Genomic DNA, 20,418 nt, shown 5'->3' on the forward strand with positions numbered 1-20,418 from the left:
GGTTTGCATCTGCTGGTGTAGCCATTGTTGTACTTTTGTTGATGAATTCTTCTATGAATAATAGATAGTGTCACCTTCACGCATGCCCTCACCAACAGTTGTTTTAGGGCAGGGGTGCCCGTTAGTTTAGATCTGATATGTTTTCCAAGTGTTCCTCTAATTTTCTTTGAGCAGTATATATACTTTCTATATTTATAGTTGGAGGTAGATCTTCTGTTTCCCTTGGTCTACCAGTTCCACGTCTGTTACTTAGTACACCAGTGCAAATAATTGCTTGTTTTGCACCCATTGACAGCTAACTGGTTTTCATGTTGTTTTCACCTCTAAATGCAGCCCACACAGGCAAAACCTATACCACCCAATCTGAAACTGAGCGTAGACATAGGGTACTATTTATTGACTGAACAAACAGTGCAATAGGACCCTCCTGGGCAGCAAAACACACCTGTCAGTCTCATGTTCCAGTACTTTTGTAAACCAAAAATGCCATCTTCAAAGTTGTGCATCCGATCTAGATGTAAATACCTGGAAATAAAAGCTGAAATGTTGCAGTCATATTCTTTTTTTTTTATGTCAAACCCAAACGGTACACTGTGTAAACCGTTTACGCATAGTGTACTACAGCGACACCAACTACCAGCAACATATTCTTTGTGTGGTGAGCATACTTGGTGAATAAAGATGATTTTAGTTTTTCTCGTCGGCAAAACCAACACAGTAGCTGTTTTGTGACGCAGCCACATCTGCAAGAAGCCTAAGGAAGGGGAAACTTGAGGTAGAAACAGGAAACGGTGCAGGTTGTTATTGTTTCATTCTGATCTTGAGTGTACAGTCTCAAATGCGAACAGCTTCTACACGCACTGCAGTCAATAGAAATGTGTGAGCGAAGGTGTGTGAACTTGTGGTTACAATATTTCATTGCATGGTATAACTGCTGTTGTACTATGCACATGACAATAAAACTCTCTTGAATCTTGAATCTTGAATATTTGAAGACCACCGCCACCCCCCACCACTCCAAGTGTGGTTGCTGCCGTACATTTAAACCTCCTGTTTCGGCCACAGAGTGTTAGACAAAGGTAGTCAGTTTATTTTTATTTTCCACAATCTCAGCTGCGGTTTCTGCAATACAACAAATTGCTCCAAAGAAACAAACCCTCATAGCACACAATCATAGCATGAAGTTGTACTTATAGAGTGTTTGACTAAAGGAAATGTCTCAGAAGGTCTGAGGTCTGGGGTTCCTTAAGGCTCTCTGCTGCCGACTGTGTTAATGTAGTCATTCTGGAAATTTACCTGCCAGGCGCTGGCCTGCAAATATGTCACAGACATTGTTGAATGCACGGGTGATAGCACACAAGAGTAATAATGAAATGTGTCAATCATCATCTGCCTTGGTGCTCTATGAACCGCATCCTTTGCGCATTTGCGTAGAATGCACCCCCTTGGTAACGGATGCCAGCTGCGCAAAAGTGCATTGGTAAGCCTCACTCCCTCGCGCCTTAAAGGTCACGCTGGACATCGAGTCGACAGCTGAGGCTTTTAGCTCAATGCTCAGCGCTTTTGACTCTCATTCGGTGGACAGTGATTTGTGTGCAGGTGACAGTGATAGGGAATGAAACGGGGAATAGTAACACATTTTATTCTTCCTCTTACCCTTTTGATGCCAGCAATGATGGTGATGGTGATGCTGTAGACACAAAGAATCCCGAGCACAGCGATCAAAATCCAGAGGAGTTCATTGCTCAGATGTGTTTTAACACCGCTGTCCTGGCACTGGTGACCTAAGAGAACATTGGTGAATATCTTTACTGTATTATACACTAGTGTGAAACCGTGTTTGCCCCCTTCCTGATTTCTTATTTTTTTGCACGTTTGTCACACTTAAATGTTTCAGATCATCAAACAAATGTAAATATTAGTCAATGACAACACAACTGAACACAAAATGCAGTTTTTAAATGAAACTTTTTATTAAGGGAGAAAAAAATCCAAAGCTTCATGTCCCTGTGTGAAAAAGTGATTGCCCCCTAAAGCTAATAAGTGGTTGGCCCCCCTTAGCAGCAACAACTGCAATCAAGCGTTTGTGATAACTTGCAATGAGTCTCTTCCAGCGCTGTGGAGGAATTTAGCAGAATTGTTGTCATTCAGCCACATTGGAGGCTTTTCCTTTTTAAGGTCATGCCACAGCATCTCAATAGGATTCAGGTCAGGACTTGGACTAGACCACTCCAAAGTCTTCATCCATTCAGAGGTGGACTTGCTGGTGTGTTTTGGATCATTGTCCTGCTGCAGAACCCAAGTTGCTTTCAGCTTGAGGTCACCAACAGATGGCCGGACATTCTCCTTCAGCACAATTCATGCTTCCATTTATCACAGCAAGTCTTCCTGAAGCAGCAAAATAGCCCCAGACCATCACACTACCACCACCATATTTTACTGTTGCTATGATGTCCTTTTTTCTGAAATGCGGCGTTACTTTTACGCCAGATGTAATGGGACACACACCTTCCAAAAAGTTTAACTTTTGTCTCGTCAGACCACAGAGTATTTTCCCAAAGGTCTTGGGGATCATCAAGATGTTTTCTGGCCTTAATGTTGTTTTTGTTCAGCAGTGGTTTTGGTCTTGGAACTCTGCCATGCAGGCCGTTTTTGCACAGTGTCTTCCTTATGGTGGAGTCATGAACACTGACCTTAACTGAGGCAAGTGAGGCCTGCAGTTCTTTGGATGTTATTGTGGGGCTTTTGGATGAGTCGTCGCTGCGCTCTTGGGGCCATTTTGGTTGGCCGGCCACTCCTGGGAATGTTCACCACTGTTCCATGTTAGCGCCATTTGTGGATAATGGCTCTCACTGTGTTTTGCTGGAGTCCCAAAGCTTTAGAAATGGCTTTATAACCTTTTCCAGACTGATAGATCTCAATTAATAGCAGTTAAGTTATGTTTTAATGGGGGGCAATCACTTTTGCACACAGGCCCATGTAGGTTTGGATTTTTTTTCTCTCCCTTAATAATAAAAAGTTTAATTTAAAAACTGCATTTTGTGTTGAGTTGTGTCGTCATTGACTGATTTTTGCATTTGTTTGATGACCTGAAACATTTAAGTGTAACAAACATGAAAACAATAAGAAATCAAGAAGGGGGCAAACACTTTTTCACACCACTGTATGTGTTTTCCTGATGTTCTTCTGCTTACCCTCCACATGCACCAATATTCTCACTGCACTCGTACCCTTCCTGAAGGGAGGCGGGAAGGTGACCATGCCCTCACATCTGTAGAGTCCACCGTTTCTGGCTGTCTCTCCAGAGAGGATGAAGCTGACTGATTCATTGGCCTCCCGCAGCACCACGCCGGCGCTGGGGTTTGACTCACAGTCCAGTGTGTCTCCGGTTGAGTTGCACTTACGGTAGTAAATCACTTGCTCGTCCTTGAGAAGCGAGAAGATCACATCCTCGCCAGCCATCTCTGGACATGGGACCGTCAGGGTGGCTGGGGCGTGTGGGCAGACAGCTTTTAGCTCACCTAAAAAGTGGAAATGACTTATTTCCCGCGATCAAGTACAAAACGGTTGGAATGCAGTAAAATCCAGTACTTACATTTGCAGGGACAGTTACTCTGCATCGGGGTGGTTAGAGAGAACCTGCACCCTAGGAAGATCACAAACACCCAGACACTCATCTTAAACTCTGATACAGTTCCCTCAGCTAACACGGAGTCGTAGATTTATTCTGTCGGGCGGAAGTGCTGACAGTTTCTCTTAAGCAAGACATCCTGTGACTGTAAGCGCCTCCTTTTCTGAAGTTTCCACTCTCTCCCTTTGAACTAGTGTGTGACCTTTGAACTACGTCACAGCCACACGATCGTGCAGGGCAGAGAAGCTACCAACTAGTTGTGCATGTCTGAGCCACTAGATGGCAGCACTGAATTGTTTTTTTTCATCAACCTGTTGACGTTTGTCACTGACACTCTTAAGATCATGTTTAAAACCTTTTCAAAGATCATATTTTATGCATCTGAATCACATTACAGGTCATAAAGCGGCAGAAAATGTATTCTAATTAAAACAGGTGAGGGGGAGACAAGGGGTTAGCGGTGGCATGTGTTCGTGTGGATAACGAGCAGTAATCTTCTAATCTACCTCTAAGGCCGTGCCCCTTAGTCTTGTAGTAAGTAGGGGCTTTAAATGAACATCAGCAGGAGGTTTGGTGTGGATCTTCTAGCTTTAATTGAATTGATCGGAGATGCTGCTGCCTTCACGGCCTCACAATAAAGTCCTACATTTCGGCTCGGAATAAACCCCACGTATGAATCGACTGAAGAAACGTCACGTTTTTGTGTTTTGTGGGTTTGCTTTCAGACGGATCGGCAGGAAAGGACACATTTGACCCGAAAGGAAGGATGAGCAGCAGCCAAATGATAATAGTATCGATACAAGGTCGCATCATTATCGATTAAAATCGGAGCCAATAGTAGTTTTCGCTTTTGTTGAGTTATGTTTACACGATTTACTGTATTTTGCTCAAACTATTGTATGTAGTAAAATTTTATTATTTTGCTGATAATACTACATTGTGTTATATTCTGAAGCCATAAGCATCGGTAATACTTTTCCTGTATATGCTTGGTAACGGATCGACGCCAGAATGTGCAGTGTGGCCCACTCCTCCTCTTAAATGTCCGATTATCCTCCAGGCCCTGAATGCAGCGTGGGTTCTGGGTTGGACAGGAAACGACGGGGACGCGCAGCGTGTCTTCTCCACGGCAAGTGAGAAGAATGGGTGGCGGTGTGGAATACGCGTAGAAGAGGCTGAGCGTGAAACCATGAAGACGACGGACACTTTAAAGGAGTTACTGAACAAAACCGACAGTTGACCGCACAAAAGCGAAGAAGTGTGACGCATCGCTTCCATCGCCGCTGATATTTCCCCCCACCGGAGGACACAGCAGGAGCAGAGGACCCTCTTTGTCAATCCCATTTCAGTGTAAGTTGCTTTTTTCCGTCACTCTATGTGTGTTTGAATACCCATTTTTTTTAACTTTACTTTGTGACATCCAGGACGGTCATTTTTTTAGGAGAGACAAATTGCGAAAATCATCCATGTATCATTTTTTTAGGAGAGACAAATTGCGAAAACCATCCGTGTATCCATCGTTACGCCGCTGACAGTCCGCGTATTCAAGGAAAGGAGCACATATTGCTGCATTTCTTTTTAAAATGGCGTTTCTGCTTCCAAAGGTAGCGAATGTGAATGTTTTGGTGGCAATAAATTGATGTTTGAATGGGCTATGTTAGCCCCCAATGCGGCCATTGAACGACCCCTTCTTGGGGGAGAAGGGGTGTGTGCGGTGTTTGGGCCAACTGGGAAAAGGCAGCGTTGGCTTTTGGGGAGTGACAAATGACACAAATACGTGTACATTCGTCAAGTCTAAAGTGTTTCATGTACTTGTCGTAGCCGAATAGGGATGTTTAGCAGCCTGGTCGTCGCCCGGTGAGCACAGTCGTCTCCACCCTGGATGAACGAGAGGAGGCCATCGGCTCTTGCTAATGGCCGATGGTGTTGTTGGGCGAGTGGCCGAATGAAAAATCTCATCTAATGACTTTAAATGAGCAAAATAAGACCTAATGTATATGCGACATGTCGTCGTAAACGACACTTTTCAGGGCGTACAACTAACGAACGCCGGTTTAATTCCCTTTGTTTGGTGACGTCTCCGGCAGGGATTGGGTAGCTCCACGATAGTTAGCATCCATTCAGAGCTAACGATCTTCGAAGGTGTTTGTCGTTTGCGAGTCAAACTGTGGGGGGGGGGGGGGGGGGGGGGGGGGGGGGAGAAGGTTTGAAGATGGCTTGGAATGACCCCTTCAGTGACCGTGGGGGGTTCAAAGTTCATTTGCATGCCATGCCAAGGTCTGACTGGTTGACTGACTGACTCCCAACCTTTTCATCCTGCAAACTTGTGTGTCAGTCCTACTGAGAAAATAATCAAAGGTGCTTTTCCTCTGTGCAGCTCATATGGTGACCAGATTATCATCAAAATACCTCAGTAATGTATCAATTACAACCATGGAATTTCCATTTCACTAATGACTAACAGTTTGAAAATATACATAGAATAGAAGATCCTTGTAAAGGTGTCTGCAGGTTGGTACAACATTCCATAAAGTCACGCCTCGGTTGGATGGAGTATGTAAATCCAGTACTCCGGTCTGGACCAAAAATTTAAAGAAGATTTTTGTTATCCACTTTTGCGTTCACGCTTGTGTTTTTGTCAGCGAACCAAAGTTAAAGCAGGAGTGTCCAAAGTGCGTCCCAGGGTCCATTTGCGGCCCGCGGCTGTGATTTTCTCAGCCCGCAGCACAGTCTAAAAATGTGACTTAATACTTTACAAAAAACAAAAAACAACACCAGCAGCAAAAATGAGAAAATCCATCAAAAGTCAAAATATTAAAAGCTGTAATCTAACATGGGAAAAAAGCCATAATTTCACAAGAATAAAGTAATAGTATGAGGAAAAATGTCATTTTAGTAGCATGACATTGAATTGTTAAAGAAAAAAGTGTTGTTTTTTTAAAGACGAAAATAATGAATAAAGTTGTAATTTTTGGAAACTTAGGTTGGGGGAAAATTTAGAACATAGGAATAAAGTCAAAATATTAGGAACATTGTACAAAAAAATTAACAGCAGAAATTTGGCCAGAGTAAAGTCAAAATATTAAGAGGAAAAAAAAAGTTTTCTAATGAGGAAAAAAGTTGCAATTTTATGAGAATAAACTTGTAAAATGAGGAAAATGATCATTTTAGTAACAATGTTGAAATCAAGACAAATACAGTATTGTTTTAAAAGATATAAACAAGAGGAAAGCTGAAATGGGGAAAAAAACAACCCCAGCACAAATGGAAAAAAAATGTCATTTTACGGGAATAAAATCAAAATATTGAGGGGAAAAAAAGTCATAATCGAATGAAGAACAAAAGTCGCAATTTTACAAGAATAAATTTGTAGTACTATGGAAAAAACGTCATTTCTAGTAGCATTTCACCTATATTACAAAAGTGAAATGCAGTTTTTTCTTGAGCTACATATAGCTTCTTGGCATATCTCTGTGTTGGTTTACTAAATATCAAAATGGCCCTTGCATCCTTTCACTTTTCACTATGTGGCCCTCGCTGGAAAACGTTTGGACAGCCCTGAGTTAAAGGGACCCATTGCAACTGGCTCAGGATGACATTTTTGTCAAGCAAACAATATAAGAACCCCACCACGGCAGAAAAAGATGATTGCTCACTCACGACTGTCTGCTATTCACGTGGATTTCTTAAAAAGTAGCTGTACGTACGCTAGACGTAACGGGACCATGCAAAACATTTTCTCAGCACACTAGGACGCCCCCAGGGCGCAAGGTTTGAGCTGTAAGCTATACAGCTCAGCCATAAAAAGCGCAGTCCTGGATTAAATTTCCAGCCGCAGAGGTAAAACATGTTAGCGGGGAGTCAGTCATTTTACTGCTCCTGTTTAAAAGCACATGTGAGGAATGCTTTAACGTCACTCTTATTTTCTTCTTCTTCTTCTCCATGCTGTTGAGTGGAGAAGGTTGCCATCGCCATCTCCAAATGTTTTTCTCATTCACCATTCCATTGCTGACAGAGGAAGAAAAGCAGCTTTTCTGCATTTTATGTCTCTGCCGCGTCCTTTGTTTGCCTGGTTTTTGTGGGTCGTTGTTGATCAAATGAAAATAACAGCTGTCAAACACATTTCAGGCTTGAGCAATAACCTCGTGAGAATCCTTGGTTTGTGTGTTCGCTAGCATCTCGTGCGTGCGTGTCTGTTAGCTGTCGTGCGAGGGCCGTGCGTGTCCTTCTCCTACCCGTCCAAGCAAGCACCCACCCACTTGTCCCTGGGCATAACCCCCCCCCCCACAAAAGGACTGAAAAGTCCGTGGCAGTCAGTATTTATTTCCTCAGGTTGTGTTACAGCTGGAGGTGTAGGTGGGTAAAGGACTGAAAGAGATGCCACTTCAAACGCCGGACCCTGATGGAGCGCTGGAGGCGAAAGTGTAACTTGATATTGCGCCACAGAGAGAAGGAAACTTGGGATGGAGAGCAGCATCATCATAAGCTGCAGCGAGGCTCACCTCCTTGTGGTGCACGTCTGCTAAGGAGAAGCACCACTTGTATGCGTTGCTTGGGTGTGTCCCCTCTGGACACACGCACATGGTCACCAGCTTGTATAGGCCCTTGTTCTTGTAACATTTTGCTGACCTTTGGCAGCAGCTGCCTGTGGGACTTGGAAACAAAGACAAATAGCTGCAGCCTTAATAACTCCCCTGCTTCAGAATCTGTGTTGCTCTTCCTGTTGGCCTTTTCATACATGGCCTATCAGCACATGCTTCAGTTTCAGACATGAGATTGCATTTTAGTGCGAATCAAGATTGCGATTTTTTTGTTGTTGTTGTGCAGCCTTAGTAGACAGTGTGCAAATGTCAAGTGAAAGTTGTATTTGGTCCGTCTTGGTCAAGCATCCCCTGTCCAAAGCCACACCGGTGATGAGAGCGGACACAAGGAGGGCAGCCTTGTCTCCGCTCATTCACTGTCGTGATAGCAGAAGCACTCAGGCGAAAGGCTGCACACTACACAAAGACGCTGCTAGAATTGACCCAAAACCAGCTCTCACAACGCTTATCTTGTCTACATGCAAACACTGAAAAGTTAGGGAAGTTGAAAAATCTTCCAAAATACATCTACGTGATCGAAAATGTGGTTTCCAGATATGGGGATGTCCCCATATGGTAAATCTTTCACTTGTATAGCGCTTTTCCTCCTCCAAGGCACTCAAAACACATTTACCTGCTGATGATGCAGCATCAGGAGCAACTGGGGGTTCAGTATCTTGCCAAAGGACACTTCTACACGATCATGGGAGGACGGAGGATGGAACGGAGGAGACGACCACTCTACCACCTGAGCCATGCCACCCCCGATCCGATTTTCAGGATCAGGATCGGCTTCCGACGTGCTGTATTTTGAAGATCGGATCATATCGGCTTCCGCCACGAGATCGGGCTGATCCGGTTGGCGTATAACGCCTCAAAGCTGGTTGCCACTCGACTCCCGCCACCCGCAAGAAGAAGAAAACGCAACACCACCTTGCAGACAGGTCCGCGGTGTACCGTGGTGACGTTAGTTTCACGTTGGATATTTGGCTTCGTAGCTACTGCGGTAGTTCCCCCTCACTGTGCCCGGACTGCTGTGTCATGGTGCGGGGACCTTGCACAGGAAGTGCTGCTCTAACCGTTTTTTTACCAATTGGATGTTTTATTGGACTCACTGAGGTTTATTACCAAAGCCAAACAATATTGTTGGTCATGCTGTGGAACAAAAAAGTAAATTCAGCAATACTTTGGTTGCATTATTTTTAATGCTTTGAAGAGATATTTAAAAAAAAAAAAAGAGATCGGCAGGACTATATAATAAATAAAAAATAATAATAAATAAATAAATAAATCGGATCAGATCGGAAGCCAAAAAATGTGGACCGGGACATCCCTAGCCACAAGTTATTTTGTTGTTTTTAAAGAGATTCAAGATTCAAGAGATTCAAGAGAGTTTTATTGTCATGTGCATGGTAAAATGTTTAAATACCCACTTTTTGTTTTTCTCAACAGTACAGTCAGTAAGCTGAGAGCCTCCCTCCCACCATGACCTATTTTTTTCTTTTTGTGTGTTTGACCTGCTATGATACCTGTGGTACGTCATTAATTGCCCCTTTTGTGTGCGTCATCATTCACCACCTGATTTGTTTAAGCAGCTGAGGCAGTTATTCATCTGTATGACTTTGACAATGGCAGGTGGCTACTCTGCTTTCCGACAAACCCCCTTTGTGTCGTCCTCCTCTCTACCGTCATATCTAAGGTCAGTCAGTCACTCAGCCCAATGATCCGTGTGACAGGAAGCGCCGCTGTGGTTGTTGTACTGTCACACAGTTGAGGGGTTCCCATGACGAACGTAAAGTCATTTTCAAAGTTGAAAAATCAGCCTGAAAGTTATCTTAGAGCAAATTCCATCATCTGCATCAGATATTGGCCAAGGCGGGAAGAAGGAGTTGATTGATGGTGGTGTTTTTTTCCCCTTTTGCCCCACATGGTCATATATGAAATCCAAAGCATGTCCTTGCACAACAACTGAGTTGATGGATGGGGCGGCCATTGAGTGTGCGGACAGCCTGGAGAGTTACTGGCTAATGTCTCTGTGACGTGGAAAGAATATATAGTGCTGGAAGCTTGTCGGGGCACTTCAGAGAGGAGAAAGGCAATGTGCAAACAGACTGTGGGTGATGTATCACATCAGGAGTAGATATGCGAGGAGGGTTTATTTCTTCCTCAATCAATCGCCTTAATTAAATGGACATGGCTGCGGAGTCACCGTGCAGAGTAAAAGCAGCTTCCCGTCTTTTGTGGTCGTGTTGCCATCCTCTCATTTTTGCCTTTTGGTGTGTTCAACAAAGTTGTTCTGCAAAATTCCTACCACCTTTTTATGCTCCATGCTCATCATTTACCTCTGGGGATGCATTCCCTCTAAGCTCAGTGGGACGTCAGGGCCAGCAAGGTCTTCTCTGCTGGCCTACACACTATCAAAAGCACCGACCTCCATTTACAACTTACATTGCTAGTATTTGTTCCATGAAATTGTGTTAATGTACTTTGAGGCCTTTGTCTCTTCAGATTTCAGCTTCTAGGTGTTGCCATGTCAATGTCATTTTCCCAGGGCCTTCAATATCAGTAGTGCTGGCCAATGTCACTTAAACTGTATTTGCAATGTGCCTGTTCCTTTTAACTCATCAGATTTCAGATTCTCCTAACAATAACATGAGCATTTTGCTGTCCTTTGCGTGATCCAAGCATAAGTGTTTGACAAATAGTCTGTTGCAATCTGGAACGGAGGATGGATTTTGTCGATAAATAATCAGCGTCTTTGTTTTGTATCTATGCCATTTACATTATTCATGTTTTTTTCATGTTATTAGATAAATACTGATTCTGAACTGCTGTGGATGATGCTGTAGTGTCGAGGTTTGCCGTTGTCTGGCGCTTATGTCTGGATGTGGGTCAAATTTACGGGCAGCTGGTAGAAGTTGCATAATGTTGGAAGTTACTGGCAGTGTAGTCGAAGATAGGCATGTCCCCATCCAAACCACTGTATTTTGAAGATGGGATAATTTTGGCTTCCGCCACGAGATCGGGCCGAACCGGTTGCCGTATCATGTTCGTAACTCTGGGCCACACTCGACTCCTGCCACTCGCAAGAAAAAGAAAGCGCAACACCACCATGCAGTGCACCGTGGTGAAGTTAGTTTCACGTTGGACATTCAAAATGCAGTGCATGGGCCGTGCTTTCAGTGGTTTCATAGCAAATTGCCTATGCAGAGAAAATAGATTCCAGTCTTTGCTGCATTTAGGTTCATGACCTAAAATCCTTAAAACTGTGGCTTGTTTTGCTATTAAATATGCACAGCAGCCTTTTCCCCTCTAAGTTCCTCAGACTGCAACCAGCATGTTTGCGAGAGCGTCGCCATGCAGGCGGGTGTCAGGTTTGCAGGGAAACCAGAACGTGCGTATGGCAGCCTGCCCTCACAGCATCTGGAGGCTCAGAGGTGAAAAATGCAAATGGAATGAGGATGCTGAGGTCACTCTGCTTGCCAGTTTACGGAAGTCACTTTCACAGAATTGACTACATGGTGGCATGCAGGCCTGCTGTTCTTTTGCGTCAGGGTTCATGTAGGACACTGCGGTAATAGCACTGACCTACAATCCAAAGAAGAAGCAGCTGCATTGACACAGTTGGGTTAAAAAAATCCCTCGACAGTCGCTCAAATTTGTGGGCGTAATCCGATGAAATATCTGTGTCTGTGTGTATCGTTGACTAATACTCTGGCAGCGAGCCTCTGACAACTGAGTATCTTAAAAGTAGTTAGCTAATCTCTTTACTCCGATATGCTGATCTTCTCTCCAGTGGTTCCTGGATCACACAAGCAAATGAACCAGGAGCTGCTTGGCACGGTGACCGACTTCAACTGGCTTGTTTATGGTAGTCCAGCTTGCCCCCTCCCCCCCCATCGCTTCCTTATCTTTTCAAAACAGAATGCGATTCATCAAACGGTCCAGCAAGTCAAACTGTGCGTCAACACGAGAGACATTATATCATGTAACTTTGTATGTATGTGTGCGTTACATTACCCATAAACCTCACTGGCAACTAGGCAGCCAATGGGATGCGCCATCAGACCCCACGGGGCCACCGTGGGAACATTCCTGACACAGCATTATTCCGTAATTCCCACCATGTGTTCTCTCCCAGGCCTGGCGCTCTCTGCACGGAGCGTGGAGAATCCCGCTGAGGAGAGGAGATAAACTCCTTGTAATCGCAACCAGACATGACCTCCTTTAGCATTCATGCCAGTTGTGAGTGCGACATGGGGATCATGACTGTACATACCCGATTGTCATGTGACCTACAAGCACTTTGTGCTGTATTAGTAGAAATATGTTTGTGTAAATTATGGTCACAGGCATTGTGCACTTAACATATGGTGTGTGTTGATTTATTTTATTTTTTTTATGTCGGGCAGTTTGCCAAGCGAGAGCGCAGACTTATTTGGGTTGCAGGCGTACTAAAAGCAATGCATTGATCAATACTAATGCACCGACCCAGATTGGAACCTAATGTTCATGGTTCAGGAAGCCGCAGCATCGTTTTATGCTGATGCAATTCTCCCTGCAGGGAGTCTTTCTTCCAGAACTGCCACACCACTCTGCATTTACATCGGCAGCGACATTTACTGTGCTTCCCGACAACAATTCCGTCTTTCTCTTTTCCTGTGACATCATCATCTCCCCTGCAGGCACTCCTTCCGATTTCCTGCCCCGGCAGGAAGTGAGCTGCCCCCGAGGAGTGTTGCTAAGGGATGGGAAGCGTGGGTGGACAAGGACACACCTGTGCCCACTACACAGTGTTTCCCTTTGTTGTGTTGTTAAAGTGGGGCGCCAACAGCTGAATGCCAGGCACTTTTCAGGCGAGCCGTATGTTGTTGTATGTTGTTCTTATTTATAGTATTTGGAGTAGCCTCACAAGGGGGGATCTTGTTTCCAGGGCTGTTGGGTCCAGCTCCTTATGTCCCTGAAACACAGATGCTTTTGTATAGCAAAACATACATAAACACTCAATTTTGACTCCTGAAAATGTATTTGCTTAGCTTCCCTGTCACGGTCTTTGTTTTCTGCCAGTGAGCAGCTGCCCGCCAACCCCGCTGTTGTTGTGACTGCAGCAACTGTGTTCCCCTGCAGCTGCACGGGTCCATGTGTCAGTGCCACACCTGCTCGCCGGGCCCGCGCAGACTGACTGATATTACACTCTGTGAACAGTTTGCACCGGGCAGTTGGAAGGAGGTGCATGTGCCAAGCGTGTGGATGACGTGCACGCACACAAACATGCGCATGAACTCTCTGGCTGGTGTGTGTTTTCTGCGGGAACATGCAGCCGCTGTTTTTCTTGTGCAAGGAGACCAGGCGCATGCTGTGGCGTGAATAACAGTTGGTGCAAAGAAAAATGAAGGGACAGCTGAGGGCGGCGGGAACAGCTTCCTGATAGTTGTCAGCTGCCTGCATTCCCCTTTTTCAGTTTCCAGTAACACAACTCTGTTAAAGCCGTAATGTACAGAAATGAATGTTTTTAACAATACCAGCGTCTGTGTTTGTGAGAGGCTTTGTAGCGAACTGAAGAAGCCCTCCCGCCCAAGTGAAAGTTTCTAACGAGCAGAGCTGCTCCTGATTAGGTTGAGAACTTCTTGCTCCCTTTCAAATGGTATGTGTCAGTCTTTCAGTCGTGCTTCCTCCGCAGTTAATCCGCTGTGTTTTTGTTACAGAGACTCGAGTATGCTCTCCTCCAGCTGCCGGCTTGCTCTGTTCCTCTGCTGCAGTCAATCCCCAAGTTTTCAGAATTAGCCTGACCGACGGCCTCATGTGCTTGCCCTTTCTTTTCTTTTTCAGCGGATAAAAGGCAGAGTGGAGTGGTGGTTTTGACTGAACTTTAACCTCAGTAGGAAGAGGGCCAATCCACTTCAGAGGTAAGAGTTCCTGTACACTGGAGTGACTAATGGCTGCTTTCTTGAGGCAATAAATTCTAAACAAATGCACAAGTTGCTGTGGTCAAAAGTTGCCAGTACAGTTTATGTATTTATTGTTGCTTACTGCAGCATGGACTTGTATGCTTGTCGTTTGCACAAACTCGCTGGCACTCTGAGGGTCTTGTAAATGAAAAGCCAAATGAAAGAGGAGCCAAGCCTCGGGAGATAATTCCCAGTTTAAGTAAAACCATGTGAGGGGGAACCGTGACAGACTTGGACACAAGGAGACGCTCCTAGTGGGCTGTATCCCGTCCTGATTGCAAATGCAGAATGAATGTGAAGCCCCAGGATGCAGTGTTTGCACCTTATTCATGACCATTTCCTTATGTTTGTTTTCAGCTGCATAGACACAGTTGTGAAAAGTCAACAAATGACTATTCACAAGGGCTGGCTGTTAAAAATTAACTAATTTATTTCATTATTAGCAGGGGTGACGAGATCTCGTGTGACGATATTTGTCGTTTGGAGAAAAGCTGTATCGTGAGAACAGGGCAGCCAGAAGCCAATTGGACTGTGAACTACGGCATGGCTACTATGAATGATAATGCATTAATATGGAAGTGGCAGTGTGCAAGGAACCTTGCAATCCAACCTACCCCGGTGTTCCCAGCGTCAGCGAGTGACGTGGGGCTGCTTTTTTTCCATCGGAGTTGAACAGCTGCTTGCTACTTGTTGATGTCCAAGCGCTGTAGTAATTCTACATTTGATCAACTTTACTGAAAGATTTGTCAGATCAACCCACAAAGATTTTCGAACATGTCTGCACCCTTAATCACCGAGCGGTTCTATCGATGCTCATTACATTTGGTTCAGCGACAGCCTCCAAGCACCCACGATCACCGGTTACGTTTCATAACACACATCATACATAGAAGACATCCGTATTGACAATTTAGCGGCATTGCTGATACTGTATATTTAGCCAGTAAGGGTGCACATGTGTTTCTTGCGTCATGCATTTATTCGGTAATTAAATACAGGCCATCAACAAAGGTGAAGAATTCACCGAGCAGGCCAGCGGGAATGAGTGCCATCTCTGTAACGCCGCCGTCGCGTGACACGCCTAATTATTACCATGAAATTGTTACTGTAATGAATGCATGCGCATCACGGCAAGCCACAAATGTGTATTATGGCGGTAGACGGAGGCAAGTGTAGCATCCCCACAGACGTACACAAGAGTCTGAAACTGTTGATTTAAACTTTATTCCAACTTAGCGCTCAATTCCAACGCCATACATGTATCTTGCAAACGAGTCTCTCCGTTCCTCCTTGGAACAACACCTGCGTATTGTCTACCACACTGCCGCGAGGTGCATTCACGGACACTCCGAACATTAACGCTACAGTGCTTAACAACTACTAAAGTTCATTCAGGCAATCTAGTCTGTTCTATTTCTCACACAAAAAGAGCAATTGCTCAGATGGCCCCATTTAATTGTGTGGTATCTGTTAGTTGTTCTATTCTTACTGTACTGCGTTTGAGATGTACAATACTGTTGTAAATACCTCTACGCCCATACGCCCATAGCTGACTTCAGAGGACATTGCAAAAAGACAGACATATTATATTATGGTGTGTAGTATGTTTAAGCTTGATTTAAGTTTTCATTTCATTCGGAGCTGTTGACAAACATACCATGTGTTAAATATATATAGAATTGTACAATCCAGTAATTTACCTTTCTGTTGACAAAATACACTGAAAAGGGCAGATTTCAGACATAGTTGCAAATGGTGATTAGAAATTAATCATGATTAAACTGCGATTAATCAATTTTTTTTAATGTAATCATTTGACAGCCCTACTATTAATTATTATTATAAATCTAATTATTATTTCACCCGAAGGGCAAGTTAATTCTATAAAAATAAATAAAACAACTATGCTCACAACAAAGTGTTTTTCCAGCAGTGCTCTCGGTGCTCACTAAATTTCACCCTTCACTGTTTAACATGTAACACATGCAGTTTTTAAAAGGGCTATGGTGGCGAGACAACTGGCTAGCCTACTTTTGTGTCCGTTAATAGCATGCAAGGCTTCAGACAGGTAGGACAAGGAAAAGATAGCGATGGGGATTGTTGCGCATCTACTAAGTGCAGATCTCTCTGCCTGTAGGTAGCATCCAGTGCACAGCGGGATGAATGCTTTCATGCACTGGCTTTGCATATGTTTTTATGTTTTGCTCAGCTCAAGGAGGAGTGTTTTGCTCATGCAGCAAATGTGTTGCGTGGTCATCATTCCCAAACAGGGAGTAGACATAAACCCTCTTCTCCGGTGGACAAACCCTGAAACACCTTGAATCCTTGTAGGGTCAAGCTGAGTTTTACTCAAGAGCCTGCTGGGAATCAGTGAGGCAGCTGAATGAATCACCGCAGCGCCCCGGCAGCCATGGCCAATGAACTGCTTTGACGAGAAGCAGTGCCTGATGGGAAGCTGTTAAAAATAGTTAATTCTCGTATTGGTACTTGTCCTGTATATTTCTTACCTACATTTTGAGTGTTAGGTTGCTGTATGATGATTTTAATGTTCGCTCTAAGATGACACCGTGAGTCAGACTGTTGTATTAATTACCTCCTGCGATTTCCGATGGGTTGACAATTGGCTTCTGCAAATGACAAGCTACCGTTTCCTCACTGATTTGCGAGCGGCACAGCATTTGAACGATTAGCAGTAGTTCTTAAGTGTAGGAGAAGTCACGAGATTAGAACATGGCCATAAAATAGCCGCACCGCTGTATAAGCCGCAGGGTTCAAAGTTTAAAGGGATAGTTTGGCATTTTTTTTTACATGAAGTCATAGTCAGCAGTGTAGCACGTCAACAGTGACTTTCCCCCCCACTTGGTCCCCTAAGTGAGTTGTAATAACAAGAAATAGTGAACATCTCAACAGCATTCCCCCCCCATCTTTGCCCCATTATGACCACCGGTTTTGAAGCCTGCTTTTTCTTTGTTTTATTGATTTCTTTTGTATTATTATTACAACATGGAGGCTTTCATGACCATGCAGGCGAATGGGATCTGCCGAGCGAGTGTGGTAACCATGGAAACGGTGATATTGGAAAGCAGTCGTTGCACCTCCTGACCACCTTTTATTCCCCTGACACTCCCTCGCTCTCGGCCTCCATCTGCCGACCTCGGTTCTGCCTTCCTCCCCTCTCGCCGGGTCCGTTATGCCCCTCCTCTTGCCTTGCCCTCGCTCGGTAATAGGGTAAGCCCAAGCAGTTCACTGTGTCACGCTGCGCTCCAGTGCACTTGTTTAAGAATTTGTTGAGCTGTAAATGTGGGTCCTCCTCGACCGCTCGCAGGCTGTCGGTCACACATGAATAATGACACTGGAGCTGTTGTTCAGCCCATCCGAATAGGCGGCACCCTTCCTCCATTGTTGTACCTTATCCATCTCATCTACCGTCAGTCACACCCTTCGTTGCAGTCTGTGTCACATTTGGCACGTGTCTTTTTCACAGTGGAGCTGCTCTGCTTTTGTTCACCAATCGAGCAGGTTATCTTTTTATCGGTCTGGCTTTGACTCGTGTCAGGGGCGTGTATGTGTGCTCAACATCCTGGCTTCCGATCCGATTTTTTTTTTCTAGTCTTGCTGATCCGATCCGATCCCATACTGATCCTTTTTTCTTTTTTGGGGGGGGAAATAATGTTTTGTTATAAACATGAATGTGTGGAATTGAATATGGCTATGAAAATAGCTCTTCAAAGCATTAAAAAGAAGCCGGGCCCTTTAAGAATTGCATTGTGGGAAGTTGAGTGCTGTAGTTCTGTGCTTTAGCACAGGCAGCGGTGTCGCTCTCTGTTCTGTCTTCTGTATGCACCAGCCATTGTCTTCTGCGTCCTGATTGGCTGGAGACCATTGTCAATCAATCTCCTTCATGCCATGGCTACCAAACTAGCTTGCTTGCGTGTGAGCTTGCTTGCTGCTAACCGCCAATAGAAGAACCAGAAGAAGCTAAGGGAAAATACGACGACAGGAGCAATATGTTGACAAAAACGCTACAGCCAAATGAAGAGGCAAAGTCATATGAGTGAAATACCAGTGAGTCACTTATCTGGTGTCCATCCAAATAGGTTGATCATTAAGAAACAAACATTTTAACTTTGAGAGTGTTTAAACAAGAGAGAAATGTGAGAAAATGTTAATGGCTGCCTGAGAAAAGTGTATAAAGTGTATGGTGAGGGGTTTTACAGTCTTGAAACATAAATAATCATTGTTTTAAAAAAATATAGTTGGCTACTTCGTGGATTTCACTTATTTCGGGCTATTTTCGGAACCTATGCCACGCGATAAACAAGGGAACACTGTATTGCTGAATTAACTTTTATTACACAGCATGACCAACAATATTGTTTGGCTTTTGTAACAAACCTCTGAGTCAGGTCCCTAATCCAAAAAAAAATCCAAGAAAAGATAAAATTGGAAAAAATGGGCGTTCAAAATACTTTTAGGGTAGGACTAATCATTGGACATGGTTATAGATCAATTTGTGGTGTGATTTAGAATATATGACTCTTCTTTTTTAACAAACACTCAACGCAATCGTAATTTATTGACGGTCCCTAGTATAAACAACCACCGGTTACAGCCAAAACTTTTTCCAGCGAGGGCCATATACTGAAAAATGAAAGCATGCAATGGCCACTTTGATCTTAACCTCCACAAAGCGCAGCGCTGGTTATGTTTTTGCTGACGTTTCTGTCTGTTTGGTTGTTTGCGTTCAAAATAACTTAAAGCTCTGAATGGATTTGGATGACATTTTCAGGAATTGTCGAAAATGGGGTATGGAGAGAACTGATTTAAATTTTGGGGGTGGTCCGGATCACCGTCTGGATCCAGGAAATTTTAAAAGGTTTCTTTAACAGTGCGAGATGCCGTTTTTGGCTTTGTGCGTATAATTCCACAAAAAATGGTCAGAGCACTTGGGGAAAAATACACAAGAAGGTTCCAACATGTTCTACAAATTATCAAAGACTGATCCAAAAAAAATGCAGGATTACTATTTTGATGTGAATCACAGTATGGGGGGGGACTACGCCGCTTGGCGGAGGTCTGTGCTCTCCGAGTGCTTCTCTAGTTTGTAAAGCAGCACCTGTAGATATGCCTGGAGATGAAACAAAAATTGCATCTCAGCTTTGTGATAGAAGTGAAAAAGCCTATTAGTCTTGTACTGTACTTGTATGTATGGGAAACACTGCGAAGTGTGTGTGAGTGTTTAATGTCTGAAATGCATTCACTCCTCAGGCTGCGTGTTTTCTGTCTTCAGTCTTGACAAACAAAGTGTGTTTTGCAGGCCTAATGACAGCAGCCAAATGCATGTTGACGCCCAGGAAGTGATTCATAGTCTACTTCACTCCATGGTGGCTTGATGGGCACAAGACTTATTGGAGTATTGGTCACACCATTAACCACGTCTGCTGTTTTTTAACTGGAAAAAGAACCTTATAGTCTTGGTCTCTTTTGCATTGACGAGCTCCAAAAATAGTCTTTGGAGCTCAGTCATCATGGTATAAAATATTTGACCACAATTTTGTTGATACTCCTTCTTCCTCCCTGCTGAGCAGCTTCCTGTGCGACTGACTTATGAAAGGATTCATTGGGGAGTTTAAAATGTTCACATGAGAGGGTGAAACTATTCTGTTCATATACATATTCCTGATGTTTTTTTCATGTTTGTCACGTTTAAATGTTTCAGATCATCAAACAAATGTAAATATTAGTCAATGACAACACAACTCAACACAAAATGCAGTTTTTAAATGAAACCTTTTATTATTAAGGGAGAAAAAAGATCCAAAGCTACATGGCCCTGTGTGAAAAAGTGATTGCTCTCCCCCAGAAAGAAAGTAATTGAGATCTATGTGTCTGGAAAAGGTTCTAAAGCCATTTCTAAAGCTTTGGGACTCCAGCGAACCACAGTGAGAGCCACCATCCACAAATGGCGAACACATGGAACAGTGGTGAACCTTCCCAGGAGCGGCCGACCAACCAAAAGTACCCCAAGAGCGCAGCGACAACTCATCCAAGAGGTCACCAAAGACCACACAACAACATCTGGTGTAAAAGTAAAGTTTTAAAAACTGCATTTTGTGTTCAGTTGTGTTGTCATTGATTAATATTTAAATTTGTTTGATGATCTGAAACATTTAATTGTGGCAAACATGCAAAAAAACAAGAAATCAGGAAGGTGGAAAACACTTTTTCACGGCACTGTAAACTGTGTGAAAATGCCAAA

At 43.9% G+C, this 20,418-nt stretch overlaps 2 protein-coding genes across 7 annotated transcripts in view; one reads left to right on the top strand and one right to left on the bottom strand.

Moving 5' to 3' along the window:
• Nucleotides 1-1,088: 1,088 nt before the first annotated feature.
• si:dkey-1h24.6 (T-cell-specific surface glycoprotein CD28) lies at nt 1,089-3,733 on the bottom strand. 2 transcript variants are annotated; one of them, XM_054773553.1, is made up of 4 exons: nt 3,596-3,733; nt 3,195-3,521; nt 1,657-1,784; nt 1,089-1,311 (listed from the first exon to the last, which is right to left on the bottom strand). In XM_054773553.1, exons 1-4 carry the CDS (start codon nt 3,675-3,677, stop codon nt 1,246-1,248), a joined length of 603 nt encoding a protein of 200 aa, XP_054629528.1. In that variant the 5' UTR covers nt 3,678-3,733; the 3' UTR covers nt 1,089-1,245. The 2 variants fall into 2 exon arrangements, with proteins under 2 accessions (XP_054629528.1, XP_054629439.1); XM_054773464.1 differs by having other exon boundaries at nt 1,089-1,784.
• A 495-nt stretch (nt 3,734-4,228) lies between these two features.
• raph1b (Ras association (RalGDS/AF-6) and pleckstrin homology domains 1b) overlaps nt 4,229-20,418 on the top strand; it is a 46,841-nt gene continuing 30,651 nt past the window's right edge. For 2 of the 5 annotated variants that reach the window (XM_054799519.1, XM_054799505.1), the window contains exons 1-2: nt 4,229-4,981; nt 14,041-14,117. The gene's annotated coding sequence lies outside the window, so the exon portion shown is untranslated. The remainder of the gene's footprint in view (nt 4,982-14,040; nt 14,118-20,418) is intronic. The other 3 variants (XM_054799535.1, XM_054799525.1, XM_054799511.1) reach the window with 3 other exon arrangements.

Source organism: Dunckerocampus dactyliophorus, chromosome 1 (assembly GCF_027744805.1).
Source record: "Dunckerocampus dactyliophorus isolate RoL2022-P2 chromosome 1, RoL_Ddac_1.1, whole genome shotgun sequence".
In the NCBI taxonomy this organism is placed as follows: domain Eukaryota; kingdom Metazoa; phylum Chordata; class Actinopteri; order Syngnathiformes; family Syngnathidae; genus Dunckerocampus; species Dunckerocampus dactyliophorus.

Excerpts from the sequence above, each read along its gene's own strand:
- si:dkey-1h24.6 (XM_054773464.1), bottom strand. The coding sequence starts at position 3,677 with ATGAGTGTCTGGGTGTTTGTGATCTTCCTAGGGTGCAGGTTCTCTCTA. Across the intron at positions 3,522-3,595 it reads GAGTAACTGTCCCTGCAAAT|GTGAGCTAAAAGCTGTCTGC; the intron begins GTAAGTACTGGA and ends TCCACTTTTTAG. Across the intron at positions 1,785-3,194 it reads AATATTGGTGCATGTGGAGG|GTCACCAGTGCCAGGACAGC; the intron begins GTAAGCAGAAGA and ends ATGTTCTCTTAG.